We start from the raw sequence: 27,446 nt of genomic DNA, 5'->3' as shown, positions 1-27,446 counted from the left end.
GATAATTGCCCAGCCGTTCATCGGCTGATTGTATAGTTTAGGCAGCATAAAGTATTATCATTGTCGGCAGCACATCTTTCTGTGTAAACAGGTGAACGTGCTGCCCACATGATAGAAATGTATGGGGAAAAGCGATCAGAGCAACGAGCGCTCGTCCCCCTAGTAGCTCCTTGTGAAAGTAGCAAACGAGCGCCAATCAACAAGCTGTCTCGTTGATCGGTGCTCGTTTACATGGCCCTCATCTTGCCGTATGATAGAACCCTTTCTACATTGCAGATCTGGGAGCACAATAATTGTTCTCCACAAATAGAATTGATGTTATTTGTCCAGGCTCGGTGCTTGAAGTGGAATAGTCTTAAGATTAATTAAGTATTTAACCTTTTCATATCACCATATCATAGGTAATAAGATAACTCAATATAGGCTTCTAAATATACTCCTAGTAAATAACTAGTTAAACTCTTGATGAACCTTTGTTCGTCTGGCTGTCAAGAGCTATCATATAGTCTCCTACAGACAGCAAGTACTCTAGTATCAGTTTCGGAACGCCACATCATAATCTGTTCTATATTTTTTTGTACCCAGATGAAGTGTCCTACTCCAACCAGCAAGGAAAATGATTCCATGCCTTTAATTTTTCATCTGGTTTCGAAGAGTCAGATTATCCAACATTTTCCATTCAATGGCGTTTAATTAGCTTAGTAGGCCGATCTTTGGTGTGGCCAACGCACATTTATTCTTTTCTGCCTTTCTCACTACAGGGCTTCTTCAGGCGGAGTATTCAGAAGAACATGGTTTACACGTGTCACAGGGAAAAGAACTGTGTTATCAATAAAGTGACACGGAATCGCTGCCAGTACTGCAGACTACAGAGGTGCTTTGAAGTGGGAATGTCCAAAGAATGTAAGTTTAGTGTAAATAATTTTTTGCTTTTATCATTAGAAAAAGGAAAATGCACCATATGTATTATATCCTCATGGTTCTGACTTGTTTTCATCATGTTGCCTAAAGAGTACCAGGCGTGTGCCAGCATCTGCATTAAGTCCAAACTTAAAACCCTTTTTATGATTTTTGTGCAATGCATCTGGCACCTTTTATTATTCTAAATGCCAGCCAGGTGAATACATAGAGGAGACTGTGCTCCACAGTAAATTCTGAGAGATGCTCAATACCTTTTGCTGGTTCAAGCCGCAAGGCCTAGCCCCCTATCCTAACCCTAGAGAGCCCGAAGCTTGTAACTCTCTCATGCCTTGTAGGACTACATGGTCGTGTGACTCCCAAACTTTGTTACCTTCACAAATTTGTTTCTAAAATGTCTCCTATGGAGAGTGGGAATCCTGCAAAATTTCATCCTGCCTAAGTAGACTCAACCTGAGCTAGACAGTTCTCTGTGTCTCTGAACCTAAGAACATTTATATGCTCGCTGTGACAGTAGGAGGTGTTCTGTTTTTGACCAGTACTAGATTTTTTTATACCACATTTTCTTTATATTTTGGAGGGCATGTACACTTCGCTCGTGCTTCGGACTTCAAAATTAAATATTATATATTATACATAAACACCAAAATAGCAGATGTATTTAAGACAGTAACACAGCCTAATCCCAAAAGCCAATAATACTCTATTATTACTTGCTATTATTCATCAGTTACTTAAAGGCTATGTACGCCTTTGAAAATGTTTTTTTTTTCCCAATAAAAATGTATCCGTGTGCTTGGTGCAACTTTGTAGTTACATTTTATTAAAAATTATTCTTACTTTTTGAGATACAGCTGCTTTGTATTCTGTATACGGATCAGCTGTATCTTGCGCTGAGACCTGAATCCGTCAGGTCAGCGGCACTGACGGGTTCAGTGAAAGCAGGTCCTGCGTGTCTGACACGCAGTATCCACCTGTTATCGATCACATCTAAGTCATGAACTTAGATGTGGTCGATGCGCAGAACTTGCTGTCACTGTACCCATCAGTGCTGCTGACCTGACGGATTCGGTCCAAGATACAGCTGCTCTGTATATTCAATTTAATGGATATTTTATGTATATTTTAATGTATATTTTATTTTATAAAATGTAAGTATAAATTTGCACCAATCACACTGCCATTTTTATTTTAAAAAAACAAAACGTTTTCAAAGGTGTACATAGCCTTTAATGAATGTGTGTGCATATCTCCATTTAGTTCAAATCCTCGATCTCTTAAATAGGCTCTGTCACCACATTATAAGTGCCCTATCGTCTACATAATGTGATCGGCGCTGTAATGTAGATCACAGCAGTGTTTTTTTTATTTAGAAAAACGATCAATTTTGACGGAGTTATGACCTATTTTATATTTATGCTAATGACTTTCTTAATGCCCAACTGGGCGTGTTTTTACTTTTTGACCAAGTGGGCGTTGTGGAGAGAAGTGTATGACGCTGACCAATCATCGTCATACACTTATCTCCATTCATTTACTCAGCACATAGGGATCTTGCTAGATCATGATGTGCAGTCACATACTCACACATTAACGTTACTGAAGTGTCTTGAGAGTGCCAGGACGCGATGTCTATTCACAATCCCGACACTTCGGTAACGTTTGCGGTGGGACTTAATGACAGCAAGCATGATCCCGCGAGATCACGCTTGCTGTCATTAAGTCCCACACAAACGTTACCGAAGTGTTGGGATTGTGAATAAAAGTAGAGAAATACCACAGCACAGAACCGCCAAAGCAGTGCACGCCTCTTCAGAACCCGGTCCAAGGTCCACAATGCTTGAAAAAGATCCTGAGGGATTGAAACGTTGCATGGGTGATTAAAGGTTTTCTTCGTTTTGGAAGTGCTGCCTCCTTGTCCGTTTTTCTGTCCGGGATTGTGAATAGACATTGCGTCCTGGCTGGAAGCGATGTCTATTCACTCTCAAGACACTTCAGTAACGTTAATGTGCAAGATCGCTATGTGCTGAGTAAATGAATGGAGAGAAGTGTATGACACTGATTGTTCACTGATTGGTCAGCGTCATACACTTCCCTTTACAACGCCCACTTGGTCAAAATGTAAAAACACGCCCAGTTGGGCATTAAGAAATTAATTGGCATAAACCTAAAATAGGTCATAACTCCATCAAAATTTATAATTTTTCTAAATAAAAAACACTGCTGTAATCTACATTACAGTGCCGATCACTGAAGAGAGGGGACATATAATGTGGTGACAGAGCCTCTTTAAGTCCCTTTTTATAAATGGTGCAATCCCCTAGTGAACACTACCCATTAAAAGCCCAAATAATCGGTCAGATTCCAACGCTAACGAGTGATCGTGCACAATAATAGATGAAGAGACTGAACGACTAGCAATAAACGGTTCGTGAACGTTGCAATAATTTTTGGTCGTTTTGACATTGTGGTACGTAAACATGAATTGTTTGATTGACAGCTAGAATGCAACATTGTTAGGCGACACAACGATGAATGTTTAACGATTATCGAAACAATAATCTGGAATTGCTATTAGATTGCTGATAGCAATCGTATCAAAGGTTGCTAATACGAATATCTGCCCGTGTAAATGGACCTTAAGAGACCTAAAGAGTTTGGGCTTTCTTCCAGAAGTAATAAATGAGAGACCTATTCCTCGGCTAGACTAAACTTATTTACATTTTCCTCATAAGAGATTAAAATGTAAAATTGCAATGTCTGCATTGCAAGGGATCATTTGTGCAGAAGAACTTTTTGTGATAGAGCTCTCCTGATTAAATATTCCTTACAGGCCTGGCTTTTTCAATTCCGATAATGTATATCTACACCAGTAGAGCAATCACGGAATTTTAATTATTTTGCCAGCTAAAGGACAAGGTTGGGAACTGAAGAAAAAGGGCTATTTCTATTCAAAGGATTACAGTGAATAAGAAATCCCCTTGGTAACTCATTCAATTAACATGTTGCACCATTTTACTTAAACAACTGCTGTGCTTAATTCATTTTAATGTGTTTTAGCCCTCAGTCACTTTGAGCTCTCTAAAGACAGAGGTGGGAAAAGACTTGTTGGGTGCGTTTTGTGGATGTGAATTTAGTCTACAAAGCTGTGATTAAAAGTTTGTTCTTTTAGTCTTACAGATAACACTTTGATTGCATTCTTGGGGGTTAATTGAAACTTGTATGTCAACATAGGGTTTTACCATACAACCCTCCCGACATGACCTACTTCAATGTATTGTGCTTATAAGCTTCTCTGCAGTCAGAATTATTTATTTTAATAATTCAGATGACTGCATATTGGTCAAGGGCTCATGCACATGGCAGAACCCAGTGTACGGAATTTGTATAGCAGTGCATGGAGGCAGTAGGGCTCCGTAGTACGAACCCAAACGGCTCCCAAGTGCTGATGTACATGCTCTGTGGGGTGCCATATTCACTTGAATCACCGAAGGACTTTCTTGGTAGAAAGTTTAGAATACTGTCAGATCATGCCCCCTGGCATGGATACGGCAAAAGAAGGAGAAAAACACAAGGGTGACTAGGTGGTTCCTGTCGCTACAAAATGTTTGTTTTGTTCTGGAACATAGACCGGTTAAGCTACAGGCTAATGCCGTTTTCTCTGGAGAAAAGGAGGGGGATAAGTAAGCTTGCAGCATGAAAAGTACTGGAGGGGGTGGATATCTCACTCAGTTTGTTTAAATGGGTGAGATATGGAATGGCAGAAATAATTGGTATTAAGACCTGTCATTCCCTTCCCCACTCCAATGCCGGCGTTACCCCTAGCCCATCTAGCTCAGATGAAGCTACTAGGCTCGAAACTTAGCCATAAAAACTCTGTAGTTAGTATAGAGAGGGTTAGAGCCTGGGAATCCACACAAGGATAGTGGGGAAAGCCTGATCCAAGGAACACTGAACTAATGGTTTATAATAGGTGAGGAAACCTGATGTTTAGTTAGTGGCCAGGTGAATGTTTTTTTGTTTATATGCTGAAAGTCTTGGCTGGATAAGCACTTGTTTATTTTTGGGCTTCAATAAAGCCAACCGTGGATTTTAAACTTGAATGGTATCTACCTTTTAATTGCCAACTGCAACTAATCATAAGCACAGATCCTGACAGTTGGTATATGTTCTTCTCCACTGTATAAGGTGTACGGCCTGATGTGCTTCCCTATACATTATGCCACAGCAGAAAAACATTTACTGCGCTATACGTTTTCTTTTTTACAATGTTGGACTGTGGTTGAACTTTGCTGTAATAAATAGAAAAACAAAGTGGGAACAGAGCCTTAAAGGGGTTATCCAGGCTGTATAAATTTTTTTATTTCTATCCCTTCTGCTCCAGCGCCGCAGGTCTCCGGTTCCCACCCAGTTTCTGTTTGCATTGGCTGGAGTGTTAAAGGCAGGTGACCACTTCAGCCAATTACTGGCAAGTGACCGTTGCAGTCAGTAATTCTAGAGCAGTGCTAGTACAGAACCTCACTGTTCCAGCCATTGTAAACAGAGACCAGCAAGGGACCGTGAACCAGCGGCGCTGGAGCACCAGGGGATTAGAAGGTGAAATTTGTTATTTTTTTTTAGTAAACAACTCCACTTGCAGATAGAGTTAAAATCGTTATAAAGAATGGATGACCCCTTTGAAATTTGCGTAGCAGCATTATTTAGACAATGTGTAGCACTGCTATTTCTGTATGGAGCAGTTATTTGGTCACTGTATTTTGGTATTATTTAAGCACTGTATGTTGGTATTATTTGGTTACTCTATGTTGGTATTATTTGGTTACTCTATGTTGGTATTATTTGGTCACTGTATATTGGTATTATTTGGTCACTGTATATTGGTATTATTTGGTCACTGTATGTTGGTATTATTTAAGCACTGTATGTTGGTATTATTTAAGCACTGTATGTTGGTATTATTTAAGCACTGTATATTGGTATTATTTGGTCACTGTACGTTGGTATTATTTAAGCACTGTATGTTGGTATTATTTAAGCACTGTATGTTGGTATTATTTGGTCACTGTAAGTTGGTATTATTTATGCACTGTATGTTGGTATTATTTATGCACTGTATGTTGGTATTACTTGAGCACTGTATGTTGGTATTATTTGAGCACTGTATGTTGGTATTATTTGGTCACTGTACGTTGGTATTATTTAAGCACTGTATGTTGGTATTATTTAAGCACTGTATGTTGGTATTATTTGGTCACTGTATGTTGGTATTATTTATGCACTGTATGTTGGTATTATTTATGCACTGTATGTTGGTATTATTTAAGCACTGTATGTTGGTATTATTTGGTCACTGTATGTTGGTATTATTTATGCACTGTATGTTGGTATTATTTGAGCACTGTATATTAGTATAATTTGGTCACTCTATGTTGGTATTATTTGAGCACTGTATGTTGGTATTATTTGGTCACTGTGTGTTGGTATTATTTGAGCACTGTATGTTGGTATTATTTGGTCACTGTGTGTTGGTATTATTTGAGCACTGTATGTTGGTATTATTTGGTCACTGTGTGTTGGTACTATTTGAGCACTCTATGTTGGTATTATTTGAGCACTGTATGTTGGTATTATTTGGTCACTGTATGTTGGTATTATTTGGTCACTGTGTGTTGGTATTATTTGAGCACTCTATGTTGGTATTATTTGAGCACTGTATGTTGGTATTATTTGGTCACTGTGTGTTGGTATTATTTGAGCACTGTATGTTGGTATTATTTGGTCACTGTGTGTTGGTATTATTTGAGCACTGTATGTTGGTATTATTTGGTCACTGTGTGTTGGTATTATTTTACCACTGTATGGTTCTATTTAATTAGAAATTGTGCAGCACAGCTACTTAGACACTGTAGGGTGTATTATTTTTGCAGGTGGTGGTGGAACTGTATACTATTTTTATTTAGTCAGATGTATAAAAGTGCTATGTTACTATTTTGGCATTATACTTAGGACACCATTTAGTAGTAGTGGGTGCCTACAGAAGGTGCCCCACCAAGCACCATCCAACATAAGGCTGGCCCTGATTACACATCTCCCTGTTTGATTTTTTAAATATCTCCAAGGTTATTTTTTCACCAAATATTATAATATCGACACAAGTGGGTGGCACCAAATATATTTACTTATATAAAGATTTACATGCCGCATGATTGTTCTTCGCTTTAGTGACATTTGACGACTTTATAATGCACACAGATCTATTTAGATTTGGGTACACTGTCCAAAATAAGAAAAAGATAGAACAACAAGAATTCGTTTTTAGTTTTTCTCTTTATGATTGGGATGTCAGGGACTGGTGTAGTTAGGAATTTTTTAGGAGTTCTTTACAAGCCATTGAGTGGCTAAAAAAATAACTAAAGAACATTCTTTCCTCGTCATTCATGCATTTGTATGAAAATGCATTTATGGTTTTTTATGATTAAGTTACTCTTTTGTTATGTTCGATTTGACATATTTTCATATTAATAGTTAAAAACAGGCAGGGAAGCAAAGTTTAGGAAAATGGAGTAGACTTCCTGGACAAATGCCCAAGGCAGTGTGGTAACATTTTCTGAAGATAGAAAATTCCATTGAAGGGCAATTTAAAAATTTACAATGGACAATAAATACAACAGCATCATGGGCGATGTGGTTCATTGTTACTTCCGAAGCATGAAGCCCCGGCAATGTGCGTTCACTTAACCGTCATAGTGTGGTTTCACTTTCTTTCATGCAAAACCACTCTCCCTTGCTGGCTTTGAAAGTCTTTCAGGGGAAAGTAAGATTGAATGATATTATTCATAATTTGCTCTATGTTCTGTAAAGATGGTTATGTAATAACCGTAATTGCATCAAGCCACCTAATGAGCATTTCTTCCACTACCATGTATGACAGATTAATAGCCCATGAATTCATTTTCTGCTTGTTGTGCCTCACAAAAGTATTTCAATGAGCAATTAATAAAGCGGTAAAAAAATAATACTGTTGTTTTCTTTATTAATATGATGTTATCTCCGCACAGAGAAGCATCTTACAGGCGCCTTTTATCTTGTTCCTTCAATGAATTCCTTTCTAATTTGCACATTGTAAGGTCATTCATTAACCTCATTCAGGCTCTTGTCCTTTTTCTTTCTTCTAGGAACTATATTCTATATAAATTGGCTGACTAGAATACTGTCTCTCCTTAGGGAGAATCAGCCGGGGGGTAGGGATACTTCAATCTTTCTGGGAAAATATGCAAATTGCTCCAAAAGAAAGACTATTGCCTCAAAGAGCGCAGGCCTCTTAATAAATTCGGTGCATTTTGTACTGTCTTAACAACAGAAATTTCAATCTACACCTACTATAAGCAGGCATAGATTTGTGCTTTAATTTGTGCCAATTTCTATTGCAAAAAATAAATTGGCCTATCAGATGATGGGGGTGTGCCAGACCCCTCTCAGTTAACCACACCAACTTCTGAAAAGTGGTGAGGGGTAAGACAAGTCACAAATTTTAGCGCAAACATGGCTTGCAGAAAAATGTGCAATTTTGCGTAAAAGTGTTTATTAATTCCCCACAATGTCTCTTTTGAGAAGTAGTATTAGGACATGACTTGGGACAACCATCTTTCAACAGACCTGTTATGAAGTTCATCTACACAAAGCGGGGCACTTGGACGTTCTGTTTATTTACGTCTACATCTGTGCAGCAGCCTTTATGCTGCTAGATGGAGTACGAATACAAACTTCAACATTTTTATTCCACAACCCAGCGATGTACCAAACTCCACAGGTACTCTAACGTTTGCGCATATATGCCTCTCCTCCTCCCCCCACATTCTGTTTCAACAATATATTAAATATTAATCTCCCAACAGCTCCCCTCTATTTTGTAGAGCCTGGGAGAATGAACTGGGCAGACAGTCCGCAACCGCACAATGGGCTAATCGCTTCTCCTTATCGGCTACTCGCTTCTCCTTATCTCATAAAGCAGTTGTTGCCAGCAAGACCCAAAAGATTAGCTTAAAAATCCTGTCACAATGGTACTGTGTTTCGTTGGCGCTCTACAGGTGGTGTTCATCTGTCCCAGATGTCTGTTGACACTGTGACATTCCGAGTCCCGTACAGGGTGGAGTTGTTCCATCCTTCTACAGTTCTGATCTGCTATACCTGTTACCTCACAAGTCATCCAATCCCTGAATCCCCTGAAGCAACACTAGTTTTCATGTTCTCCATGGCCCAATACACATACAAAAAAAATTATTCACACGGTACCTCCTATAGGCAGCCAGGTTGGTCATTCCTTGCCGTTGGACCCCCAACCCTAGAGGATTGGTACAGGAAAATAACCCTTTCCCAACAGACCCAGAAACTCTTCACTATTACTCCTGAGGAGTCCACCCGGTATGCAAATACCTGCTACCAATGGATCTCTTTCCAATCATCCCCACCTATTGTTCCTTTGTGGGTTGATCAAGCCCTTTACCTTCCTACACAATCTGTACTTTTTTTCCTGGAGTGTCCTCTACTGACTTCACCTATAGAAGCACCTACGGTGTCTCCTTGATTCTCTGGGCTTACCTACATTCCAACTGTCCTTCTCCGCGCCTCTTCCACTGTCCCCCTTCCATACTTCCCCCATGTTGGTCTCGTTTTCCACAGGTGGTACCTCCTGATGTATATACCTACACAAAGCCTATAGATGATGTTCACCATCCTACCAAGTCAGCAGTGCTGACCCTGATGACCTCCAGCATTTGCTTCTACCTACATCTTGCAGTTAACGCATTTGACTCTTGTTATATCACTACCCCAGATAAATATTGGGGCCTGCCCCAAAATTATTTGTTTATTGCACTTTATCTTTTGGGGCAATTACCTTCTTTCCCTCTGATTCTTTTTTTTTATATACGTGCTACTGTTATACATATGTAACGCTTTTCTTTTTTCTGTTTATGCTCATTTGGAAAACCAATAAATCTTTGAATTAGAAAAAAATAAGTCAGCAGCTTCCACTAATGCACAGAGCCAGCACTCTGGTGAAAGCCAGTCATGAAGTCTTGGTGTAGAGGAGAAGGATTTGGGTTCCTAGAGCACTGGGATGACTTTTCATTGGGGTACAAACTGTATTCTGCAGATGATTTGCACCTAAATGGAAGGGGGTCCGCTGTGCTGGGGGAGAGAATTCTAGCTGGGGTGGCGGAGTATTTAAACTAGGGCTGAGGAGGGAGGTCAATGTAGAAAAAAAGGGGTAGCCAAGTTAGAGAGGGGTCAGACTATATTGGTGGGGGGAGAAACAGAATGTGGGGAGAGGACTAGACAACAAGATAAGGAGATCCTTTCGTTACAAAACATCAGTGTAAATAAAAAGGCCCGATTAATGTCAAATCACATTTCTGATAATAAAAGTGAAAAACTGACAGGCAAGTTAAAGTGTATGTTCACAAATGCCAGAAGTCTAGCAAGCAAAATGGGGGAGCTGGAGGCCTTGATACTGGAAGAAAATATAGATATAGTTGGTGTTGCTGAAACATGGCTGGACTCTTCACATGACTGGGCTGTAAATCTACAGGGTTTTACACTTTTTCGGAAAGACAGGACAAATAGGAAAGGTGGTGGTGTATGTCTGTATGTGAGAAATGATATGAAGGCGAGTGTGAAAGAGACAATAGTGGGTGAAGACTGTGAGGAGGTTGAAACCTTGTGGGTGGAACTAGAAAGGGAGGTAAACACTGAAAAAATTACTTTTGGTGTAATCTATAGACCCCCCAATATAACTGAGGAGATGGATGTTCAGCTATATAAACAGATGGAGCGGGCTGCACAGGCGGGTACTGTAGTGATAATGGGAGATTTTAATTTCCGGGATATTAATTGGTGTCATGCTTCAGCTTCAACTGCAAAGGGGAGACATTTCCTCAACCTGTTGCAGGAAAATTTTATGGGCCAGTTTGTGGAAGACCCGACTAGAGGTGAAGCTCTGTTGGATCTGGTCATTTCTAATAATGCAGATCTTGTTGGGAATGTCAATGTTCGTGAAAACCTCAGTAACAGTGATCATAATATAGTTACATTTTACCTATACTGTAAAAAACAAACGCAGGCTGGGAGGGCAAAAACATTTAATTTTAAGAAAGCCAATTTTCCCAGGATGAGGGCGGCAATTCAGGATATAGACTGGGAAGAACTAATGTCAAATAATGGAACAAATGATAAATGGGAGATTTTCAAATCTACTTTGAGTTATTATAGTGCAAAATTTATTCCTATAGGTAACAAGTATAAACGACTCAAATTAAACCCCACATGGCTTACACCTTCTGTGAAAGGGGCAATACATGACAAAAAAAGGGCATTTAAAAAATACAAATCTGAGGGTACAGCTGTAGCCTTTGTAAAATATAAAGAGCTTAATAAAATCTGTAAAAATGTAATAAAATTAGCAAAAATACAAAATGAAAGGCAGGTGGCCAAGGATAGTAAAACAAATCCCAAAAAATTCTTCAAGTATATAAATGCTAAAAAGCCAAGGTCTGAACATGTAGGACCCCTAGATAATGGTAATGGGGAGTTGATCACAGGGGATCAAGAGAAGGCAGAGTTACTAAATGGGTTCTTTAGCTCTGTATATACAACTGAAGAAAGAGCAGCTGATGTAGCCGGTGCCAGTGCTGTTAATATATCAGTTGATATACTGAATTGGATGAATGTAGAGATGGTCCAAGCTAAATTAAATAAAATAAATGTGCACAAGGCCCCGGGACCAGATGGGTTACACCCTAGAATTCTTAAAGAGCTTAGTTCAGTTATTTCTGTCCCCCTTTTCATAATATTCAGAGAATCTCTAGTGACTGGTATAGTGCCAAGGGACTGGCGCAGCGCAAATGTGGTGCCTATTTTCAAAAAGGGCTCTAGGTCTTCCCCAGGTAATTATAGACCAGTAAGCTTAACATCCATCGTGGGGAAAATGTTTGAGGGGCTATTGAGGGACTATATACAGGATTATGTGACAATAAATAGCATTATAAGTGACAGCCAGCATGGTTTTACTAAGGACAGAAGTTGTCAAACTAACCTAATCTGTTTTTATGAAGAGATGAGCAGAAGTCTAGACAGAGGGGCCGCTGTGGATTTAGTGTTTTTGGACTTTGCAAAGGCATTTGACACTGTCCCCCATAGACGCCTAATGGGTAAATTAAGGACTATAGGTTTAGAAAATATAGTTTGTAATTGGATTGAGAATTGGCTCAAGGACCGTATCCAGAGAGTTGTGGTCAATGATTCCTTCTCTGAATGGTCACCGGTTATAAGTGGTGTACCCCAGGGTTCAGTGCTGGGACCACTATTATTCAACTTATTTATTAATGATATAGATGATGGGATTAATAGCACTATTTCTATTTTTGCAGATGACACCAAGCTATGTAATATAGTTCAGACTATGGAAGATGTTCATGAATTGCAAGCAGATTTAAACAAACTAAGTGTTTGGGCGTCCACTTGGCAGATTAAGTTTAATGTAGATAAATGTAAAGTTATGCATCTGGGTACCAACAACCTGCATGCATCATATGTCCTAGGGGGAGCTACACTGGCGGATTCACTTGTTGAGAAGGATCTGGGTGTACTTGTAAATCATAAACTCAATAACAGCATGCAGTGTCAATCAGCTGCTTCAAAGGCCAGCAGGATATTGTCGTGTATTAAGAGGCATGGACTCACGGGACAGGGATGTAATATTACCACTTTACAAAGCATTAGTGAGGCCTCATCTAGAATATGCAGTTCAGTTCTGGGCTCCAGTTCATAGAAAGGATGCCCTGGAGTTGGAAAAAATACAAAAAAGAGCAACGAAGCTAATTAGGGGCATGGAGAATTTAAGTTATGAGGAAAGATTGAAAGAATTAAACCTATTTAGCCTTGAAAAAAGACGACTAAGGGGGGACATGATTAACTTATATAAATATATTAATGGCACATACAAAAAATATGGTGAAATCCTGTTCCTTGTAAAACCCCCTCAAAAAACAAGGGGGCACTCCCTCCGTCTGGAGAAAAAAAGGTTCAAGCTGCAGAGGCGACAAGGCTTCTTTACAGTGAGAACTGTGAATCTATGGAATAGCCTACCGCAGGAGCTGGTCACAGCAGGGACAGTAGATGGCTTTAAAAAAGGGTTAGATAATTGCCTAGAACAAAAAAATATTAGCTCCTATGTGTAGAAATTTTTCCTTCCCTTTTCCCTTCCCTTGGTTGAACTTGATGGACATGTGTTTTTTTCAGCCGTACTAACTATGTAACTATGTAACTATGTAACTATGTAACCAGAATCAAATGTTGTGAATCTCATACAATTAAAGTGGAAATAGTCCCCTTCACCTTCGTTTTGATTCAGCTTTCTTACCTAAATTGAAGCAATTGGCACTTTGGCTCAACCCGGATCAATTGTTGCTTGACTTTACTAGTAGTATTTTAGAAGTAATGTCTGCAACTACAATTTAGCCTCTGTAAAAGACCACCTTTGAGAAGGCCACTCCTGTTCTACACCACATTTTTCAGTGAAGAAGTTTCAATTCCATTATATCCTGTTCTTTGAGAGTACCACCTCTCTAAAATACAATTTTTATGGAAATGTTTGGTGGTCGTCACAAAGTGGTTTCAATGTGTAATAATGAAAATAATACCTGTTTGGTTTTCCTTGCTGATGTAAAGTGACCACATGGACATTGAAGATACTTTCTGTGGCTATCCTACTATTGTCAATGATGGTGAATATGGTCTCGAATAATGTTATCCCTCAAGGGTGCATATGTTTGTGACCGTAAGCGCCATTGGACCAGAGGCCAATGTGCAAAGTAAAACATAATGGCAATGAATAAATACAAACAATAATAAACCTGTTTACGGATTCTTGTGTCTGCCCAATTCTACCACTATAAGCTATTAGATTCATATTCTAATGAGTGTTCACTTAAAAATAAAAAACGGGCTTCCATTTCCACCTTTCTTCTCCCAAGCTCCTGTCTATTGTTTACAATCCATGTGTCATAAGATCTACTTGATATAGATAGTTTTATTTGTGGATGGAAGACACTTTTACTTTTTTGTTTATTCTTCCACTCATGTACAAAGCAAATTCTACGGCTGACATTGAAAACGTACACATAGGAACCCTGGAGGCATTGCCTAGGGGTGATAAGCATTTAATTAAGTGCAGAATTTCGCTCTCCATGTCCTGAATACATAACAAGCTTACTTTGTATATATATATATATATATATCAGATAATACAATAACTACTATAAGGAATATAGCTTTTGCGTGTTCAGGAGATATCCATAAATCTGTCTGTGAATTACAACCGAATGAGATTTTTTCTTTTTGCATTCAACCGATTCAACATGCTTTTACGGGGAGTTTTAGGTCTGGCTAGGTTTCTGATTGACAGTTAGAACGGAGCTAGAAAAATAAGCAAACCAAATAGAATGACCCATTTTCTTTTGTACAGTCACTGCAAGAAAGTAAATGGTAATATAGCCCCACATTTAATTAACTGTGTATTATGTCTTCATTTTTAAGAGGTGCTTGTTAAGTGCCAGGAAACTTGAAAGGCCGGTGCGGAGAACACTAATTACTTTAGAATTATGTGTTTTATCTCGCTTGTTCTATTCAAGTTATGATTTACAGCCTAGATGTTTGATTACAAGGGAAGAACGTGTGGCAGCTAACTGCGGAATAGTTCATGGAAATTGCTCTTGTTTCTCATAGAATGAACCCAAGATTTGAGGTAGCAGCAAGTAAATGAAGAAACAAATTCAATGGCCCCCTCCCTTATTAAGAATGTTTTGTCACTTTTACTACCTGGAATCGTTTTGATCATGATCTTATGGTCATGATTCATTCTTGTTCTCTGTCCTAAATACCAGGGTTCTAAAACCCTTCATTATCTTAACCTTTCATAGAGGTGTCTAAAAGTGGAATATTAGCACCTAAAGCTGGTAGTCCATTTTTATCATGTATATACTCTTCGTTGTCACTAGTCAGTTGGCTTGCGTACTATTCAAGACATTGAAGTGTTATAATACAAATGCACACTACCCTGGTCACACGTTAAACAAATTTGTCTTATACTGGTCAAGGTTAACCTATAGTTTTCATAAGGTCTTCGTAGATATAATAACTTTCCAATAATCCAGCACCTGTTTGGACCAGGTGTGTGATGAATAAGCACAATGACTTAAAATGGTTTGAAAATGCTATATTTTAATGGCTAGCTATAGGTCTAGTTTGCTTTTAAATGGATGTCCGGGCATTTTATATTAATGGCCTATCCTTGGGATAGGCCATCAATATCAGATCGGTGGGGGTCCAACTCCCGGCACCCCACCGATCAGCTGATTTAAGGCGCTACGGCCTTTTCCAAGTTTATAGGTACATGGCCGTACCTTTCCATAGCGGCTGTGCCTGGGATTGCAGTTGCAGTCCTATTCAAGTGAATGGAACTGGGCTGCAATCCCAGGCACAGCAGCTATGGAAGTGTATTGTGCTCTGCTTGGTAAATACTGAAGAGACCTCAGCGATTAACGCCACGGCCCCTTCAGTCAGCTCATCTGCTGTGGTGTCGGAAGTCGGACCCCCACCGATCTGATATTGATGACCTATCGTAAGGATAGTCCATCAATATAAAATGCACGGATAACTCATTTAATTGGGGACCATGTTTAGCCAGTTTACTGTGTAAAGTTGCTGAAAACCCCCATCAAGCTACGAATTGAATTCATGCATCCTGTGACAGTTTTGATAACTCTCCCCAATGTATTTTTATGGACCGCATTTGTCAAGCCAATTTTGAAGTCACATGAGAAGATGTCGATGTGTAGCCCTAGGCCTTTTCAAGCTCAAAACATAAGACAGATAATTAGCTAAATATTTTCCAGAGATCACTAGTGAATCATTTTTGTCCTTACACAATTATCTTATATAATTCATAGATTTCTGGGAAATTTACTTTCATTTGTAGACTACAGTAGAAAAGTCAAGTACAGTTTGGTCTTTTATATCGGACCACATTTTTCTTGTGTTCATCGATTGTCGTGGATATTAGTTGAATAGGTTTTGTATATAGTTTACAGTAAGGATGTGCATGGAGGTCTTTGGGCTTATGGACAGACATATCGTCATATTGATGTAAAGGATCTGCCAGACACAGCTTCTGTGTCGACGCCCGTGGTTAATCAGTCTGCATCTGCTCCTAGGTCTGATAGAGTGACTCGATCTGCTACCACTCAGGCTGGTAGGCTGAGGAGTGGGAGAACCTATCACAGCCTGGCCAGACGGAGCTAGCTCCCACCCTCGGTCTATTTATACCCTCGTTTCCTGCTCTTCCTTTGCCTGTGATTCTGTCTGGTTTCCTGGCTCTGCTGTTCCTGCTAGTTCTATTGACCTCTGCTTCAAATTGACCCTGGCTTTACTGACTACTCTCCTGCTCTGCATTTGGTACCTTGTACACCCCTGGTTTGACTCGGCTCGTTCACTACTCTTGTTGCTTACGGTGTTGCCGTGGGCAACTGCCCCATTTCCCTTAGCTTCTGTGTACCCTTGTCGGTTTGTCTGTCGTGCACTTATGGAGCGTAGGGACTGTCGCCCAGTTGTACGCCGTCGCCTAGGACGGGCCGTGCAAGTAGGCAGGGACTGAGTGGCGGGTAGATTAGGGCTCACCTGTCTGTCTCCCTACCCCGACATTACAATTGAATTATAGAGCTTGTCTGGTTTAGAAAACTCATTTTCCATACATACCCTAGTAAGGTATTCAGGGGGAGACTCAAAAGGGATGCATCACCTTAATTAATTATTTTTATATATATTTTTTTTACAATTGTTGGGTGCAGATTTTTGTTTTTTTCAACAAAAATTTTTCACTGATAAATTTCCTTATATCCCAATGTTGGCCAGTAGAGGGAGAAAATCTGATGTGATTGTGTGTTAGTTGGAAAGACAGGAAGATTTTGACAAGGATATAATTGTACAATAAAATGTGAAATTTTGCTGGCCATACTGTGCAATATATATGTTTACAAAAATAGCATACTCCCACATATACACTTTTATTTCCCTATTGCCCTTTTACTTGCTGGTGGCCTGTTGTGTGTTGTGTGCACCGCCATTTCCAACCTCTTGGACCCATCTGTAAAGAGAGCTCCAGACACCACCGTCGCCGTTTTTCTCCTCCTGTGAACATAGCTACCGGGCAACTTCTGGAATACACCGTCCTCAGGCTGCTGAGACCACCACTGACCTCATCATGCTCTAAAAATAATCCACTGAACCACCGCTGCGGTTCATCGGAAAACATTGCCAGAAGTCATCATCACTGCATCCACAACAGCGGCTTCTGGCCTTCAACATTATGGGGCCGCTTTCCTCCTACTAACATACTACACAGATGCTAATACACATGGCAGCACACAGTGGACCGAATATTTATGAATATAAATAAAAGTATTACAATAATATAATTTATTGCACTATTCAAAAGAATATTATTTTTTTACAAAAAGAATAGTAAAAAAAGTGGCGCATTCCGTTTAAGCGGGCAATACAACTCCTCGTTGGCAAAGCGGTTGGCGGTAACAGACATGCAAAGATTTTCTTACCAAAAAGATGGAAATCGGCAACTGTAAAATCTTTTAGAAAGTGGCTCGGAGAATGTGCCAAGTGGTTCTTTAAACCATCTTGTCTTATTCTCAGAGCCACTTGGACCCTGGGTCCAGTTAGGTGACCACTATTTTCTATTTCAAATACTAAGCTGCTGTATGGATATGTGCTGTGATATGGTGGAAATTAGGACTAGATTACCTTTGTTTTTCAATTTATTTCAATGTTTGCGTTTGTTTTTCAATTTGATATGAAAACTACGGGGCGTGCTCTTTACATATCGACAAGAAATAGCAAAGGGAGGAAACCTCCAGCTCACCGGCTTGTTGCGTCTCCTGACTTGCTGCTCGGATCCCCGCTACGGCTGGCGGTATGCAATAGAAGAAACAGTAGAAATGATCCAGCGCTAAGTCCAATGGTAATTAAAAAGGAATCGAAGTTCCCATCTTTATTGGAGTAGTATGAATAAAATAGAAGGGAGACGCAGTCCCAAGAGAAAAAAAAAATACGAGCGGGCAACTGTGTGCTAGCCTACGCGTTTCGAGCAGCTCCTGTGCTCTTAGTCATGGCAAAGAAATGTGAGGACACCTGCCGCCATGTCTGCTTAATAAACGTAGCTGATTAGTACGCAAAATAGAACAGGTGAATAATTAACCCTGGGATGCAATCTTCTCCACCGGAGAAATACACCCTACATAAAGAAATGTTTGCAATAGTGTGGTTTAAGAGGTAAAGACTAAATGTGTACGTTCAGGCACACTAATTGAATTGTAATAATTTGCATGCAGGATCGCAGATTCGGTAATATATACAGCAGACAAGGCTATCAAGTCCTCACAGTCCTCACACCGTATATCACAGATATTATATATTCGATATACAAGATTTAAAAACAACACATTTAACAATTCAGCCAGATTCTGGATATAACTTCGTCGAATAATTATACCAGCTGGTGAAATGAAAAAAAAAAAACACATACTAAATCAAAATATATGTTTAAAACATGAACGGGAATGTAAATCCCGGTACAATAAAAATTAAAAATTAATTAAATTGATTTACACGTGAATGACCTGGGTGAGCCTTATCCGTGTGAAAATACATAGTGTAAGTACTTATAGGTTCATATACAGATTACGGAAAATTGTGTGAAATTGCATACAGGTTCGATTGGAAATGGTTAGCCAAACTGAATAAGAATGAAGTCTGAATAGAGGTATAATGTGCACATGCGTTATATGATGGAAAAAATAATAACTCTCAAAGGTTGCTATACTGGTTCATTGTAGGGAAAAGAAGTTAATACCCGTGCTTGCAGTTTATTGAATGTGAACATTCATTTCTGGAATTGAAAAATTCCTAGAGGTATATATATCAAAGGATTACTCTTTGAGTTAGACATCTAAACGGTATTATTTAGATGTCTAAATATATACTAATGTCATTATATACTAATGTATGATGCATCTGTTCCCTTAGATATACACAATCATCGACTGCAAAGCGTCGTCAGAAACCTATATTGTAACCCCATATGGGACGAGATGTGTCCAAGAAATATACCACAAGAGCATCTATATACACGAACCACCGGACCGATAGGAAGAAAAAATGATTTCTATGTTCTAGTGTACTGAAAAAATATATATATACATCCGTAGATATCAGTTGTATTTAATAAAATTAACTACACAACATTGCTGTCATTAAACAGAATTCGTGCTGTAAACTGTCTGATATTCCATAATCTTGAATTTCAACTCATAAGGTGAATATTTTCCCAAAAGAATGATACTTAGACAGCCCAGTTTAATCGGTGTACATGTCTAGTTGAATACAACCGACATCAATATAATATGGCTGGGAATAGCTCGTAAACCTGATGGTGCTGTCCACGAGATATGGTGCTGAATGTACTGCAGATGCAGTGTTCGTTATAAGAAAAACCTCTCAATAAAATATTGATAGCAAAGGATATTGAGTTGGCTGTACAAGATATGCCACCGTTTCATAACCATAGACTTTATTAGGAAATGTAATATTACCAATAAGTACTCGTCCTATTATTGTGTGACATCTCTAGAAAACTACCGTGTTGGAACTGGCTTTCGATAATTCTAGTATGTACATAAATTCTTAAACTGACATAGTTTGATTGTAATATCGCTGTCCATAATGGATAGTCTTTCATATGATCTAAACTGTCACAACAATCGGTTCCCTAGATTGGAAAAACTGAATATCTAGACTAACTCAACTACTGGTCCCCTAAATTGGCAAAGCTACATATCAACATAATGTACTCTGTTATGCTATCAAAACTGCCAGAGAGATATTTGGAGTGGGAACAGCACGTAGTCAATGTTGCTGTCCACCATGTGTGGTACTGAAAATAATGATAAATCCAGAGAGATCGCATCCAAATAGAAAAAATTGAATAGCTGACGATGGTAATCACTCAGAGTATTAAGGGGAAAAAATTAGCTAGTTTACTACGATTTAATTATTCAGTAATGAAACATAAGTTCCTTCCTCACATTTAGACCCAATGGGAATCGTGTTTCCAAATAGAAGATCCAAAAGGCCTCCCTGGTTAGCAGGCGTTGTCTGATGTTACCCCCTCTGGTACTACCTCTGACTTTTTCCACTGCATAGCAACAAAATGAATTTGTACAGCGGTTGTGTTGTGAGATGAAATGTCTAGAGGCACTTGAAATATTCAAAAAATTAGGGTTCCTGATATAGCTAAGATGTTCCAGAACCCGGAGTTTAAATTTCCTTATGGTACATCCCACATATTTCAAATTACAAATAGTACATTCTATAACATAAACTACATTGTTACTATTACAGTTAATGTACGATTTGATGGGGAAATTGATATTATTTGAGGAATTCGAAAACTCTTTAGTGATCTTTGAAAAATTGCAGACCTTACATGGGTGTGTTCCGCATTTAAAATACCCTTTGTGGGTTAACCATGAGGGTTTGGGGAGACTAGTTGTCAATAGCGAGGGGGCTAACATGTTCCCAAGGGTAGGAGGTCTCCGTGATACAACACGACAACCCTTGCTTAGTACTTCTTCCAATTTAACATCCTCATATAACAAAGGAATATACTTAAATACCATATTTCTGATAAGGTTAAATTGGTTGCTATATTGTAATATTAAAGTTGGTATGCTGGTATCAGTCGTGCTAGAGCATGTGGTGTCTGTGTTGCGTTCAATGGATAGGAGACTATCTCTATCTTTGTTTTTGACAATAGTTTTGGCCCTTTCTAATGTCCAATTCCTGTACCCACGGGCTGCGAGCCTACGACATATTCTGGATTCCTCTTTAGTATATCCTGACTGTGTACTACAGTTTCTCTTAGCTCTCGTTAGTTCTCCTACGGGTATTGCTGAAATGGTGTGCTTAGGATGACAACTAGTGGCATGCAACAGCGTGTTACCTGATATAGGTTTATGATAAATCTCCGTGCATACCCTCGAACCTACCTCAGAAATGAATTTAATGTCCAAGAAGTTAATGGTTGTGTCATTGGTAACATATGTAAATCTGAGATTGAGATCATTGTCATTAATGAAGGCCATGAATTCCGGTATGGCAGACACATCGCCCTCCCATATGAATAGGAGGTCGTCGATGTATCTGCCATACCAGTGGACATGACCCGCATATGGATTGGACGGGGAAAAAAGAGTGAATTCCTCCCACCAAGACATGACCAAATTGGCCAGAGATGGAGAAAATTTGGCCCCCATGGATACCCCCCTCTTCTGAAGATAAAAGGTGCCTGCGAAATTAAAATAGTTATGTGTCATCAAAAAGTTGGTTACTATGACTATAAATTTTTGCAAGCTTGGGTCATAACCACTATATTTGAGGAGATGGTGGGTGAGGGCCTTGATGGCAATTGAGTGTGGAATGCTCGTGTAAAGAGAGACCACATCACAACTGAGCCATGTGTGGTCCATGTTCCAGATTATGTTTTGAAAAATGGAAAGTACATCCTTCGTGTCCCTCAGATGACCCGGCACCCTCAGAACTAATGGCTGTAAGTGGCAATCGAGCCACTCTGAAATCCTCTCCGTCAGAGACCCTATCCCAGATACTATAGGCCGCATCGGAGGTGGAATAATGCCCTTGTGTGTTTTGGGCAATGCGTGCATTATAGGTATCACTGGGAATTCCACATATAGATAATCATACTGTTTCTTATCTAATACGCCCTGGCCCAAGCCCTCATCCAATATATCTCTCAATGCATTGGAAAAATCTTTAGTAGGGTTATGACACAACTTCACATAGGTGTTAACATCATCTAATAGTAAGAGAATCTGGTCCATATACATAACTCTGTCCATAACGGTAATGGAACCTCCCTTATCCGCCATGCGGATCACGATGTTCTCATCTTCTTTGAGAGATTTGATGGCTTGTTTTTCTGCGATGGATAAATTATGTGAAGTTTTGTCAAGTCCCGTATGATTTTTAATTTTTTGTAGTTCTCTCTCCATGATTGATTGAAATGTGTCCATGGATTCCGTTCGGGACTGAACAGGATAAAACCTGGGATTTTTGGTGATAAATTGAGGCCTCGGACTAATATCTGTTCTCTGATTCTGTTCTTCTGCTAGATCTTCAAGACAAGTTAATGCCAGCTGTTCCTGGAACATGAGTTTTCTATAATTATTGCTCTGGACAGTGGGTTCCGCTGTTTGTCCATCCGTAGTTGCTTCCATGGTTAGGAAGTGCCTTTTCACCGTAAGGTTGCGGATAAATTTATTAATATCAAGTAAGGTGGAAAAGACATCAAAATTTAAGTTAGGCACAAAATTGAGACCTCGTGATAGCACCCTAAGTTGAATTGGGGTGAGAGGTGCCGAAGATAAGTTGATCACATCTAAGTTCGATTCCTTTTTAATTACCATTGGACTTAGCGCTGGATCATTTCTACTGTTTCTTCTCTTTACATATCGTTGGTCATGCAAAACAAAGATTTCTATGTAGTCTCAATGACTGTTCACGACAAATTACCAAAGAATCCAACACCTCAGATCAAGTCCCAGACAGATTTTAGGGGTTGGTTAATGTCGAAAATGATCTTTTGATCCATAAAAAAAGAGATGATGGATAACAATTCTCTAAATCTTTTATTTTGGCTGCTCAAAATCAAATCACTAGTGTAGGGTGACCTTGGAATACCCTGCATGTATATGCATTATATAGACAGCCTATTGATTTAAATGAGAATTATGTAATTCTACATTTCACCTGTGGTGGTGCTGCTGGAAAATGGAACACTTGTTGCTGGATTCCCCTACAGATTACAGCTGATAGCTGGGGTCGCAGGAGAGGAACACCCTGAGATAAGCTGAGATAAGAAAAAACTGCACACTCTGTTAGAAACCAAGCTACAGAAGTTGGTGTTTGTAACAAAAGTTGCAAAAATAAATGTGTTAATTTTTTTATTTCTGTATTCTTTTAAAGGGGTAGTTTACTTTAAACAATCCCTACTTATTAGAAGGGTCCCTTGACAATATTCTGATTCCCTCCTGGAACCCCCGAGCGATCAGCTGCAATCTGTGGGGAAACCTGTCAGTAAGTGTTAAATATTCCTGCAGCACCACCACAGGGGAAATTGAGCATCACACAGTGCCCATTCAAACCATACAGGAGAGGTCTTTCAGAGCAAGAGATGCTCTTTGTAACTGTTCTACACTCTTGCCAAGAGATGAGGATCCTGAATAGAGGTTTTCTCTCTCTTAACTCAAAATTCCTTTATTATGGAATAAATGAAAATAGTTTTCTAAACCAGACAACCCCTTTTAACCTTCATCATATCTAAAGACCGCAGTTTATTTTTTTGCAGTTATTTTCTGTCTTTTTTTTTTCTTTTGAATGGATCCCGAAGGTATGAAATAGAAAAAGGACAGCTTCTTATCTAGCCGGCCTCGCAAAACACACAACCTCTTTACTCCATTTCAGACGTCATCTGACATCCAAGTTACAGCCTTTGTTTCCATTTCTGAGCCAAGAAAACTGGGTCAGTTAATCCAAGTAGAAAACGTTATTTTAGTGAGTTAACTGTATGAAGAACTGTTGAAAAAAAGCCCTCTGCAAGTACTTCACTGCAACCTTCAGAAACCGTCTCCGTTCTCACCCTGATTTACAGTCACATGAAAAAAATTAATTTTGCCTCAATAACTATTTCTCAAAAACAAGTAGCTGTAATTTCCCTTCTGCTCATCGCCTCTAAATCATATTTGACTTTTGTTGTTAAAGGTTTTTTTGATGCGAAACTCAAGGTGCTGGCAAAACTGCCAAGTGCTGAAAAGTCATATAAATAATATATATGAGACTAAGGTCAAAGAAGGAGTTAAGACAGTTTGACTTCAACTGACAAAAAGGCACCATTTAAGCCAACCTCCTAATTACTCCGATGGCTTGCCATTTAATACTGTGATCTTGTTTCTACTAAATCAAAGTAGAGCCAAGTAAAAGGAAAAGTCAACCTGTCATATGATTGTAGGCGAGACAAAGAAAAACACCTGGTAGCAGTTTATAGATGAGGCACCTTTGACTTTCTATTAGCTTTTACCCGTGCACAAAGCTGAGTACGAAGTTAATGGTATATGAAGAACATCAGTCTACTCAATGGCCGATATAAGGTTTGCAAAAAAAGTTATTAAACAAAATTCTGTTTTTCGTCAAGACTATACCAGGATATCTGTTTGCGTGTCGAAAATGTGCTCTAAAAAAATACTGTATAAAATAAAGAATAAATCACCAGTAAATATAAGTACTTCAGTTGTCGTGTTCTGTTCTATTTGTAGAAATTTTATTCAGCCATTTATTAGTTGGATTTATTTCTGAGAAAGATGGGTAACAGCCAAAATGGCTTCCTTAACAGCTCCCACAGATGGATGTAGTACTGTATAATAAGGCAGATATCTCTTTTGGGAGACAGGGAAAAATGGGTAATATCTCCTGTGAGAATCGTAAGTGGTAATGTTGGTGGCCACCCAAATTTATCCAGAGACAGAAATAACTTGGAAACCGTTGTAAAGATATTTTTTTTAACAACTTAAAAGGGTTGTCTGGTTTAGAAAACCTTTCTTGAACTATTCTATTATGGTATTCTGAGTTATAGCGGAGACCCCCATCAATTAGCCACAGTGGAAAGTGGCTAAAAAGAGCATTCTTTTTCTTCTTTTCCTTCCTTTTTTATATTTTATTTTAAAAAAAAATTTAGTTACCCCTTATTTCCATCTATTTTTATATTTCCCCCCCTTTTTTTCCTTCCTTAACCAGAGGGGGCATTTTCCTCTTAAGCAAATGGAGCTGTATTATATTACATGATATGACTATTAGCAAATATAATTGTTTTCAATGTTTTTGTACATGACTGGTCACCTTATCAGACATGCTCTGAGGAAGTCACCTAACAGTGACAAAATGCTTCAGCGCGTCTAATGTCATCACAACATGTTTACTGCGGTCAACACCGCACTGTCTAGTGCTTATGCAGCATGGCTAAATGCTGGTGGTAACATTCTGGGCTCACACATAGGCTATATGCCTGAAAACCCTTGCGAAGTGGTGAAAATATTTTTTTTTTCACATTATGATCATTGCCCGAGTTTGCCACCCATCACCAATGAGCTGATCGGATTGACTTATGTGACTAATCTTCAACTTGACCCAAATGGTGTTTCCATCTCTAATAATAACCTGGATTACAATATCCGAATAAAGCTTTTGGACATTACCATCTTCCATTGGGCTGACCTACAATGGTAGATAAAGTGCATTCGGAAAGTCTTCAGACCCTTTTACTGTTTTCACATTTTGGGTCACCTTGGGACACTTTGTCATTATGGGGTATTGAGTGCAGAATGATGGGGGGAAACTTTATTTTAGCACAAAGCTTCAACATAACAAAATGTGAAAAAATTGAAAGGGTCTGAAGACTTTCCGAATGTATTGTATGCCTTTACTGTTATCATCTTTCATCTCCACCTTATAGTTATTGGACTGGTGTAGTACCTCATTGAAGGAAAAGTCAGCTATTATATTACTACTGTGCACTACACTTGAACAGGGATTGCCATTAATTATTAGAACCAAGACTATGTAATTATTGAGAATACCTTTACTGAAAGGGGTTGTCTGGTTTCAGAAAATTTATGTTATTTTTTTTCCCGTATAATTAAAGTTATACAATTTTTCCAATATACTTTTGTGTATCAATTCCTCACGGTTTTCATGATCTCTGCTTGTTGTTATTCAGTAGGAACATTCATTGTTTACTTCCAGCGAATAAAATTCAGTCCAAAAATAACATTAATCCCTTTCCGCTCCTGGACGTACTATGAGGTCATGATGAGCGCATCGTTCGCACTCCATGATCTAATAGTACGTCTTGCAGTAAACACAGCGCCGTTCTCACCGGGCTCGTTCATGAGCTGTGGCAACTGCTGTTTTGTACAGCCGTTCTAACAGCTCCTTCAGCAGGGACTGATCACTGTGGTCCCACCTATTAACCCCTTAGAAGCCACGTTCAATAGCGATCGCTGCTTCTTTCCAGCGTTATTTCTACATAAAGTGACACAAGACAGATTTGAAAAATGGGCTCTGACCCTTATGGCCCAAACTAGGCAGTGTGATTAAGGAATTAAAGGGGTTTTTGGCTTATTTAAAAAAAATGGGCAATGCGTAAGGGGGATGCAATGAATTAAAGAAAGCAAGATTACTCACCCAACAGATCCCGCAGTGTTTCAGCACCTGGTTCCCCTGCCGGTGTTTGTTGACATGGCTGCAGCGATGAAGTGCCTGTATACTCATAAGATTGTTGCAGCCAATTATTGGCATTTTTGGCCCTGTGCCGTACACCCACTGAAGCCTGTGATTGGTTGCAGCGATCACTAGAACACCAGGCGCTGGATCACCAGGGGATCTATAGGGTTAGTAATGGTTTCTGTTTTTGTTTTATTGCATTTTCCCCCCATGACCACTTTTTTTTTAATAAGTTGGAAAACCCCTTTGATTTGCTAAAAACAGAAAACCCCTTAAACGTCTCACTAGAGTACTTTTTTTAGAGTAATTTTTTGTGCATTGTACTCTACTCTATTCCCAGTAGCAAAGCAAATGAATTTCAATAGTGGCAGATGATTCGTAGGCCTTATCATGATTTGTAGCCATTGATGAATTGCATTAATAATTCAATATATTTATGAATTACTATTTATCTGGCCAGATCATTATGAATTATTGAATTCTTTGGGCTTGTGATGTTTGTATTTATGTGTCTATGTGCAGGATCACCAGATGTTAATTCATGTTCATTTTTAATTTAAGATGGATGAGTATGTTTCCCTGCTTTCCCCCTCTTTAGTCATACAGTATGAAGGATGGCTATATAAAAATATTACGAGAATGATCTTCTTAATGGCTGACACTAAAAATGTCTGCTTATAAGGTGGTCGCTCATGTTGCAGTTTTTTCAGCTGTTCATAGCTTTCAGTGGTGTGTGTGTATGGTTCTGTTGGCTAATCATAGTGATTTGGGGGTTTAGTCTTATGATCAATACGATGGATAGGTTAAGAGCCTATATGGAACCTACGAGGGATCCACCGGTCTTACCTAATGTCCCAGATGTGTGCTTTAGTAGTTGTCTGGAAGTAGTCTTCGGGTTTCTGAAGCACGTCCTGCACATCCAAGGACAACACCTCTACACTCCTATACAGGTTCACAATGGTTTGCTAAAATATGATTTTGGAGTAACTTCACTGTCAGATATACCAGTTGGGAACTGGTGTTTGTACCTGCCCTTGGTTTCAACTGTGTTT

General features: G+C 39.1%; 1 protein-coding gene across 8 annotated transcripts in view; it reads left to right on the top strand.

Annotated features, from left to right (window-relative positions):
- The window catches only part of RARB (retinoic acid receptor beta), a 646,418-nt gene that overhangs the window by 569,147 nt on the left and 49,825 nt on the right, over nucleotides 1-27,446 (top strand). For all 8 annotated transcript variants that reach the window (XM_075827191.1, XM_075827194.1, XM_075827189.1 and 5 more), the window contains one exon: nucleotides 762-903. In XM_075827191.1, coding sequence (XP_075683306.1) covers nucleotides 762-903 — 142 coding nt within the window. The remainder of the gene's footprint in view (nucleotides 1-761; nucleotides 904-27,446) is intronic.

This window comes from Rhinoderma darwinii, chromosome 5 (assembly GCF_050947455.1).
Source record: "Rhinoderma darwinii isolate aRhiDar2 chromosome 5, aRhiDar2.hap1, whole genome shotgun sequence".
NCBI lineage: Eukaryota > Metazoa > Chordata > Amphibia > Anura > Rhinodermatidae > Rhinoderma > Rhinoderma darwinii.
The sequence above is the reverse complement of the archived record's forward strand: the minus strand, read 5'-3'. Positions and strand labels throughout refer to the sequence as shown.